Source organism: Plasmopara halstedii, assembly GCF_900000015.1.
Source record: "Plasmopara halstedii genome assembly, contig: Scaffold_650, whole genome shotgun sequence".
NCBI lineage: Eukaryota > Oomycota > Peronosporomycetes > Peronosporales > Peronosporaceae > Plasmopara > Plasmopara halstedii.
Genome location: NW_020187567.1, coordinates 142,756 through 152,914, shown reverse-complemented (window position 1 = coordinate 152,914; position 10,159 = coordinate 142,756). Strand labels below are relative to the sequence as shown.

The following is a 10,159-nucleotide window of genomic DNA, read 5'->3' as shown; positions in this document are numbered from 1 at the left end:
CGCAAAAGCTGCAGCTTCAGCCCCTTCCAGGAGGGGAACGCCGCTTCAACCGAAATACCGCACGTCAGTGCCCATTCTCGCGCTTGACCCTGAGCTTAAGGATAGCTAGCACCACGCGCTGTTGCTCGTTCTGGAACATGGCGGATGCCATAGCCATCAAGGCCTATCTCGCGCAGAGCATGAGATTTTGTCTATCCTTACCCTCGAAGGCCTTAATGCTCACCATGAGGTGCCTGGGTCGGGAGGAGTCATTCGTCGTCGACGGTGGCGTCATATGCGCAGTCGATGCCGACATCTTCTTCTCTAGATGCTCTAGCAGAGCATTTTATTGCTTGAAAACGCCTCTAGGCGCGCGCTTATTGCTTCGGGTCCTTGCAAAGCATGGTGTTTCACGCCCTCAAGGTCAAAACGAACATCAGCTTACTAAGCCCATCCTACAGGCCTTGGGGAAATAGGAGAATTGCTCCATCCTCACAGAGGATCAGTCGTAACAACTTTTGCGTAGGTTGACTACGAGTGCTCCCAAGTGCAGCGGGACTGCCTTAGCTCTTTGCTTAAAGGAAGCTTACTTAAGGTCACCGACATTCGTTCTAAACCAGAACGAGTACGAGTGTAGAGGATCGCGATCTGCTACCTCCAACGCATTTACATCCTTCCGTTCAAAACTGAAACTGTATTTATCTGTTTTATTCGCGGCCTATTTCATCTTAATCTCTAGGTTTCCTTATTAAATAATAAAACCTAACCAATATGCATAACTACTGCCAGTCCCGTCACGTAGTGGATTTTTTTTGCAGTATAGCCACGCCATTGTGTGACTACACCGACTTGTATAATCCACACCTTTGTGCGGTCAGACCATCTTGTGTGACTCATCCCTATATACCAGGGGTACGTGTTACCCCTTTACGATTACACCAGGAGTGTGTTCTCCACCATTATCACACCAAATCATTTTGACTCGCTTGTTGGTCTGCTTTTCAACCATCGCGACATAACCAGCAAACTTATTGGCCGCCTCTGACCATTTCCTTAGCGGATATACGACACAGTGATGCGACATTTGTCAATAAACACTTTCCACTGCTTGTCAGTGTCTGCATCAGACCACACACAGCACTGTGTATCACCTCAAGTACTTGTTTGGCTTGATTTAGGGATGCTTCCATTAATACAACCTGCGCTTATTTTCCACGCGCACAAAGCTTTATAGCTGACCAAGCTTGACTGCTTGTACCACGTCTAGCTTGCTCTTCATTAGTCGGGGGCATTAGGTCTCGATGCAAGCTTCAGACGTTTGGAAACCTATTTAAAGGTGGCGACGCTAACGCCTCCGGGTGTCTGTTCCCATTGCGGCGATAATAGCTCTTGACTCCCGGGCATAATCCGCCAACTCCCAACTATCTTGACAGTTGGCCAGGACTTTCGATCGCACCCAACACGCTTGACTGAGAGTGCATAAATCTGCAACATCTTTTGCATCGAATCTTCTCATGCTGAAACCCTTATTTCTTCTCCAGATGTAATACACGCTTGAGCTTATTCTTGCGCACAGCCTCCAAGCTGGGAGACCGCAAGCGCAACGCGTTGTTATTCTGTCTGGGGCCTGACCGAATATGTGGCCATTCCATCTTTCCTCATACGGAGAGTGAGATTACTTTCGTTCCTTCCCTCAAAAAGCTGGAGTACGGGGGATGCCATGTGTGCTCTCACCAACACCCAGTAGAGCGTTCCGAGAAACGTCTATCCACGGTGTTGTCATATTTCGTGAGTGCCTCCTGGTGAGTGATTACTACTTGTGGCCATTGAACCGCTAGCTCTCTAATTCTTCGGGACATCAAATAGGCATAATTTCATCGAGCGTGTGTGGTTGTCCCAGAGCAGGAATCGAACAACTGGGCTCCATCCTAACTAAAAGTATAGTTTTTTAACTGCTTCGTTGTCGGATTGTCTACAAGCGCTACCAAGCGCAACGGAATTTCTTTTAGAGTCGGCGTATGCAGCCTACAGAGGTTGGGTTCGTACGCTCAGGAGCGAAACCGAGAGATGCCAAAGCACACTAAGTACTTTCTTTGTATAATTTCGGCTTTGTGAGTGGCATATACTTAGCGTGAGATATTACTGATACATATATATATTAATAGTAAAAATATCTTTATTGCTTGACGTCAGGCTGACGCCATGCGTCCACATACCTCTCTTTTACGAAGTCTGTCGTCATCACTATTACCAAGACATGGGTGCTTTGCACGATTACTCAAAAATGTATTTTTTACACTACGACATTTTACTTGTACTAAAAATTACATTAAAAAATACATCAAGGTACAGAAGAAGTGTAAAAAATACATTGAGGTATATATTTTGTAAGGTGTTCGCTGTATTGTGTATATAAACTTCAAAATCGTTTTAGGTACAAGAATAAATTGTGAAAGATAAACGTGCACCTAGCAAACTTCCGAGTGGGTATGTGTTACTTCCTACACATATTAATCGAAAGTCGAATATATTAGTATTGAAGCAATACATTTTTCCTCAGAGCTAATAATAATATTACAGCTCACGCTTAATAAATTTGGCCGTTCCCAAATCATAAGGAGAGAGACCAGCAAAAGTGTCCGAAGACTCGCCAATCGGATCGAGCGGGCCGTTACGCAGTCAATTTGGAGCTAAAAGCGGCGAGAAGCAGCAGCAATAACAGCACCACTATGCTCACCCGTTGTCTTGCCGCAACATTTTGCGTGAATGATCGGTGCGCACTGGACGACCGTCGTCGCGCCCTTTTATCAACTGAAGCCCACGAGCAGCAGCAGAATAGCAACATGTCAGGCAATCAACGTCAAGTGCTTCTTGCTGGAGAGTATGATCAGCGACGTCCACTGCAACACAAGACACCGCTGGCAGCATTCACGTCGCAGCTGGAGGCGCAACATCCGTCGTCTGTGTCATCGCAAATGAAGGCGTCAATGCACGTGCAGCAAGAGCAAGAGCATTTTGATGAGCAGCACCTAGAATTTTCAGAGCAAGATATTATGGATGCCCAAGCATATTTTGAAGTAGAACCGCTAGCCGTCAAGATTGGTCGTGAGATTGGTAAAGGGGCATTTTCCGTGGTTTATACTGGGGACTATCGAGGCCAGCATGTTGCAGTTAAGTGTCAACCTAAAACTGCTGAAGGTAAAATCCCAGTCTTTGTGTTGCGCGAGGTCCAAGTGTTGCGGATACTTCGTCATCCAAGGCTTTTGCAATTTGTTGGAGCGGCAGATAACGTTCGTACTAAGCAAGTTTGGATTCTCAGCGAGTATCTGAACAACGGTGACGTTGACTTGCTTTTAAAGTCGATTCGAGATGGTAAAACAAAGCACATTGGTTGGTATCGAATGGTGCGCATCGCGTTAGATGCTGCATTGGGCATCGAATTTCTTCAAAATAAGCATTTTGTTCATCGAGACATCAAGTCATCCAACATTTTGCTAGACGACCAGCACCGTGCTAAGCTCTGCGACTTTGGATTTGCAGTCGAGATGAAATCCGCCGATGCAACGATGGACGACACAACAGAGTCGGCTGCAAGTAAGCAACGCCGCAAATCCTATTGTGGCACAGACGCATACATGGCACCAGAAATGTTTTTGGACGAAGATTACGATCACAGTGTTGACATATTTAGTTTTGGCGTGGTGCTGATGGAAATGTTGTGCTGTCGCGTGGCAAATTCCGATGGATTCCTGATGCGTTTGCCGCAATATAAGTTTAGAATTCTTATACCGGAGTTTCGTGACGCTCTTCCAGCGTCGTGTCCGTCGGCTCTTGCCACGCTTGCAGAGCAATGTGTGGCCTTTGAGCCTACTGAGCGCCCAAACATCACGATAATTGTTCACACGCTTGAAAGGATCTTAAAACACATTACTAGCGCGCAGGTTGATACCGTGGAGCTTGTTACGTTTACACGTGAAGAACGCGAGCCGCAGATTGAAGAAGATGATGACGCCTATTATGGTGAAAATGACGAGGAGAGTGATGATGATGACGATGATGATGATGACGATGATGACGAAGACGACGACGATGAGAAAGACAATTACAGTGAAAAAGAATCTAAAAATGAAAATGACGAAGAGCAAGATGGTGAAAAGTTTGATCATGTTGCCTTGCAAACAAGTGCCCGTCACAATACAATGGGAATGGACTCGGACGAGGAGCGCTCTCAAATCTATGATGACTCATTTTTAGACGAGGATAGCATTAATAGTGATGTACTTGGACAGCCTGCTTCGCCGGCTCCTTATTACGAAGGAGTGATTCTTAAGCGTAGCCGACGCGGGAAACGCTCATGGGTCGAGAAGTGGTTCATTGTAGATCATGGTCAGCTCCATTACACGGAGGTTCCAACAGACTGGCGACTACATCGACGACATCATGCAGAATGGCGTTGTTCGCTGCCACTTATTTCGTCGCTTTCTTTGTGCGGATGTCGCATCTGGAAGACGACGGAGATGCCAGAACTGCGGTTTAATGTAATTGACAGCAATTGGAAGATCAAACGCGAGCTTCAAGCATTGTCCAAACGTGACACTGACCTATGGATGGAGCTCATAAATCAGGGAATCGATTATGCCAATGAACTGTACGCACGGGAGCATGATTTACCAAACAACAGCGCGACTGGAACGAGTGCAAGTAGTAGTAACACAAGTTACACTAGCCGCAAAAAGGCTCAGGACAGATCACAGCAGCAGTGTTTTGGATTATATAATCCACAGGAAAGAAGGTCGGAACTGAAAAAGGATAATAAAGTCTTACGCAGAATGAACCGCCGAACTAGTGCTGCTGAGCCAGATGAGCAACCTGTATTGTCAGAGACAGAGGAAGATCGCGCTGATGAAATTTATCAGTGGTTGAAGCAGATAGGATTTCAGAGATACACACCTTTGCTTAAAGCGAAGGGTTTCAGTTCTCTTGACTTTATTCGCGAGGTGCGTCTTGTTTAAAAACAGAGTTTACCTAATGGTATCACTTTTAACATTGCTGTGTACGGCAGACTGGTATTGAGATGGAGGATTTGAATTTTATGGGTATCAGAGAATCAATGGCGCGCAGAGCGATTCGCTCAGCTGCTCGGACATTGCGCGGGGATGATGATTAATTTACTAAGTCTACAGCACTAACTACCTCGTGTTGCGGCTACTCTCGTGAGGCTCAGTTCGCTACGACAATCTGTTTCAAATATAAATTGAAAAAACAAAATGATTTGGTTACTCCATTCATTTCGTCCTAGATTTCATTACGCGAATTAATCGACACGTAGTCTTTATCTACGTGGTAATATTTCGTTATTGAGATTTGAAGTGGAGCAAATAATCTGTGCTTGAAGAATCGAGCATGGTTGTGTAAAGCATAGCGAACAGCAACAGCAAGAGCCTCCCTACATAAGTGTTGAATTAGCTGTCAGACCGTCCTCAACACCAGATAAAAGGTTGCGCAGGAATGTTTCTGTCACACGTGTATAGTTGATGATTTCCGATCGATTCATTTTGTCCAAAGGCATCTCAGAAAGTCCGGTAAGATGCTCGGCATTTTTTTCCAGATTTTCTTGAAGATACTCGAACAGATTCTTCTCTTTTCCAGTTGGCAGGTAATAGCCAAACACATATGTGTACTTGAGCACTCGTCGGCACTCAATCAACTGCTCTGTCGCTGTGTTTAAAAATTGCACGTCAATCCACGACGAGTCGCCGTGACTCGCCTGCAACTCAATCATGCGATTTTCTGTGCCTTCGCGCATTCGCTGTGCAAATTTGCCAGCTTCTGAGTGGTTTGCGAAGCGCTGATAGTAATGTAGGTATCTGTCCAGCTCCGCTTTCGCCCGTGCTGCATCTGTATCATCCGTCTGTGCGTCTGCGTCGTACCGATTGCATTTATAGTAGCCACCAGTACCAGTTCCATGTTTTGCCCATCCTTCCATACAAATCCAGCAAAATTCGTAATTACAACTTCGGCACGTCATGTGGTTGCAGCCCTGGTTTTTCTCGATGCGTACAGAGCATTTTGGGCACTTTTTTGTATTAGCCAATATCCAGTTGGCCGTCTCAGACTCATTACGGCACTTTTCTTGCCATGCTAAAAGTTGCTCACACGTCACAGGTGCATGGGCCTCTTCGCCGCAACGAAGGCAGAAAACACATCCACATGAGCACGTCACTGACGACAAGCCACCAGCACTGGTGATGGCTTTGCTACAGCCTGGAGATGGACACCACTTGACGCCCTTGTTAATGTCAACAAACGAACGCAGCACATAGCGAGTATACTTGCGATAGTCCTCCGAGCTAACAATATTCTTAAAGATCACGTCACTAACGACCTAAACCATAAAATACAAGTTAAAATTATCACAAGGAGCTGTAAATTGCACCATCAATCACCTCTTGGCAGCCATGAGCAGGGCATGTAGTAGTTACGCAGATCGGTCCTTCTTGTATCTTAAGCGACAAATATGGTTTCCAGCAGTGAAGACAGTACAGATGTCCGCAGCCCATACCAAATATTTCGTTGGCTGGATACTCATCGCAGCAAATATTGCAATCTACCTGTTGAGGTCAAAAGTTAATACAGATAGCTACCTTCCCAACAACGAGTTTCTCTATATATATTTATAAATGTAAATACCTTAGCTCCCTTGGGAATAACGGGTGCTGCTGAGCCTGCATACTCGACACCTGCATCGTGCTTTGTCTTGACTGGATCTGCATAGTACCCCTCAAATAGCTTCTCTTTGTTCCAGCCAAAGTAGCGCAACAGCACGGAAGCCATAGAAGCTGATATTTCTAGCACCTGTGCTATCTCACTTATAAGGGACTGCTGCTCTTGGAGCAACTCTTCTTCGTCAATAACGTGATAGTCCTGTAGCCTGTGGCCACTAGCAGGACCGAGTCCACAAGAACTGAGGCGCTTTTTCTTGGCAGCAGAGCCGCTGCCCAATGGGGAGAGCGTATGAGCAGTGTACTGTTTTTTAAGACCCGAGTGGCGAGCATCGGACTGCAAGCAACCCAAATCATCATCCTCATCCTCAGAATACTGATATTCTTCCTCCTCCACGTCACTGTAATGGTACTCGTCATCCGACAGCGGGGAGAGTGGGGGGTCAGGCGATTGGACACTCATGGTGGAGATTATTGGCAGCCTACTAGTTGTTATGTATGAGCTTGGAGATGCGATGCGCAAAACAAGAAGGACGCAATGACCTGAAGAAACTTTTGGCAGCGTGGAGTACAAAATGGAAAAAAACACACGGATTGGGAAAACGGCAGCTTGGTACCTTCCAGACGGCTTTTTAAATCTCTTATGCGACTATTTTAGCGAAATATTTTAATCTAGATTACCTCCTCACATTATATCAACTTGCTCATAAAACAGCCAAAGGTAAAAGATTAGAAAAAATATGGTTGAAGAGAATCTGTTTAGCCTTTGATTGTACTGTGATGATGGAGCAGGTCGGAATCAGATGTACTAACACATACAATTTTGAAAGTTTGTAAAATTATATTTTTGTGTTATTGTGAAAATTCAAGTATTGGCGAGACGAGATGTGGTTCACGTCACACGTCAAGCAATATAGTTAGCAGTGTTAGCACACATGTTGTCTGGAATTTTTGTGTCGATTACTAGCTTTAAACCCTGTATAGTTGTATCAGTTCTGGTGGATCAGAACTGGAGGGACATTTCGGGTTAGAAATGTTCAAAGTCTATTGGCTATAATAATAAATATCACATCACCTTTCTTCCTCACTACGTAAGTCAACGGCCTGCTGGAAGCATGCAACACGCGGTGAGGCGTGTCAGTTGATATAAGCCTTCCTCAGAAAGTGTGTGAACACGAACAGGCAATTCCCGCTATACTTGGTAGCACTAGTAGATATTCCAACGCCGACTACTTCGATAAATTTATCGATGGAGTATGTGGACACGACATGCGTGGCCGTCCTCGGATCAAAAGGTAGGAATATTCGCTCCTAGCACACTCGCAGTGGAAGTGTGTGGCGAAGCTGCGAGCTTTAATCGGGGACGCGGTCTCCGATATGGTTTAATTGGATCAAGAGGCGATAACTAAACACTCAGCAAATTTTGCTGCGTATGAGCAAGAATATTAGGTTTCTATCACAAAAAATACCGACGCCAGTCTAGTCACCTCCTCTCCAAGTGGTGGTGACACACAAAACGTCCCGTGAAAATCAATGTAAGAAGTTTTCACGGGAACAAAGATAAAAAATCTTGCGGTCTGGCAGCGAGAGATGGACATCGCTATCACGATAACTCAAATTCTTGATGACCGCAGTCAAGTTGCCTTTGTCACGTCGCATTTGGACGGCCGTGCTAAGGATTGGGCGATGATGTGGGATGTCAGCCACCTGGCTACTTTGCCTTTGCCACATGGCAAGAGTTGAAAAAGGCCATGAAGCCGATGTTCCTTCCGCCGAGTGTGGCGTTCTGACAACGGTCGAAGATTTGATCATACCGTCAAGACAACGCCATATCTAACGACAATGTATAGAAGCTTTGTGAGCTTCGTGCCATTATGGCAAGTGAATCACTGCTAGAGGCAGTGATGGTCACAGTAATTATGGATGGACTCACTCATGGTCTTCCTAAGACTGAAGTCTTCCGCCAGATCTCGACGAATATGGAAGATTCAATTATGACTGCATTGCGTGAGGACTACTGCCAGCGTCAAGCATGTGGTCAATCGGTCATCTTGATATAAGCAGTGATTGCTGCTACCGTAAATTAGGAAACAATGGATCTTAGCGCGGTGACTATCCGTAGGCAGCAAGTTCGCTGTTATGGAGGTCAACAATTCGGTCACATCCGCCGTGATTGTTCACGTGGGAGACGAAGCTCTCACTCAATACGTTCTCGTCGTAATGGTCCCGAATCTCGTGTACCGATACCACGAGGCGTTCAGGAAACGTCGGAACCCAGTAGATGCAGGGCGGTCTACTGAAGCACTTATAATATCTTGTGGGTGTGGTAGTAGAGCCATCATGAGGCTTTAGCCCTCGAAGCATCGTTGTCTTTCGTTGACAACACGAATCGAAGTGGTCTTCTCGTGGTCACAGCGAGAGTGAGGAATGACGGATGTCCGTTTAGAGTCTTGATTGACTCCGGCGCGTCGCGTAACTATGCACGAAGTAGAGTGTTGCTGAAAATAATTTTAAATAATGGTATTGTTTGTGTTTACTATAATTATATATCTTAATCTTTTTCAGAGATATTAATTCATTAACATTTAGATCAATATAGCGAAGTATATATATGTTTAATTCAGTGCTTTCGGATGCACTAGATAGAAGCAATGGCTTTATCTCAGTGATGTTGGCCACTGGTGTGGTGGTCATCGCGAGTTTAGTTATGGTTGATCTTCAACTAAAGTTCGAAGACTTCAACTCGAAGGAAGTATTCACATTTCTCGCGATGAACAAACGGTACGACCTAATTTTAGGTATACCGTGGCTTATAAAGCATGAGCCGTAGATATATCGGTCAAGAATAGCTATTCGGCGTTAATTAAACTCCTGGGAGTAAAGACCCACATTCACTATGCACCAGAAGTAGCGCTTAAGCGCTCGGCAGTCGTATGCTGCTGAAAATGATCCACACTTCATTGAAATATGTCATGCAATTGACAATACCAGCTTAAAGAAGTTACGGGTTGGTATGGAGTGACCGGTCACTCAGGAAATGTGTCGCTAGGTCAAGTGGTATCCAGAACTGGCCACTCAAAAACAAATAGAATCGTTGGTGAGAATGGCGTTTTACCCAGCGGAAAGAATTTGTGAGGGGGGGAGCTGGTTGTTGCCTCCCTCGCGACATAAAAATGCTGTCGACATGTGGGTAATGGAAAGTCGAAGGAATCTACTGTGGCTGAATATGCCAATACTCCACTAATATACTCAACCACTAATATAGTGGTTGAGTCGGGTGGGTACAACTGACCGCAAAGGTGATACTTCCACCAGTTGTGTGATTGAGCACACACATGTGAAAGAATCAACGGAGTTGTTGATTGCGGTACGGATACCCCTGCTCTGGATGCGATTATGTCCCCGGCTAAGTTAGTCCTGCGTGCTACTCCCCGTGATGAAAATAAAGCATGCAGTAT

General features: G+C 45.4%; 2 protein-coding genes across 2 annotated transcripts; one reads left to right on the top strand and one right to left on the bottom strand.

The window, feature by feature from the left end:
• Positions 1-2,708: 2,708 nt before the first annotated feature.
• PHALS_12686 (tkl lisk lisk-dd1 protein kinase) lies at positions 2,709-5,146 on the top strand (the record flags this gene model as incomplete). The annotated part of the gene is made up of 3 exons (XM_024728285.1): positions 2,709-3,999; positions 4,126-4,976; positions 5,042-5,146. 3 exons carry the CDS (start codon positions 2,709-2,711, stop codon positions 5,144-5,146), a joined length of 2,247 nt encoding a protein of 748 aa, XP_024578777.1.
• Positions 5,147-5,425: 279 nt separating this feature from the next.
• On the bottom strand, positions 5,426-7,164 carry PHALS_12685 (ariadne-like ubiquitin ligase; the record flags this gene model as incomplete). The annotated part of the gene is made up of 3 exons (XM_024728284.1): positions 5,426-6,364; positions 6,426-6,590; positions 6,670-7,164. 3 exons carry the CDS (start codon positions 7,162-7,164, stop codon positions 5,426-5,428), a joined length of 1,599 nt encoding a protein of 532 aa, XP_024578776.1.
• Positions 7,165-10,159: the final 2,995 nt, after the last annotated feature.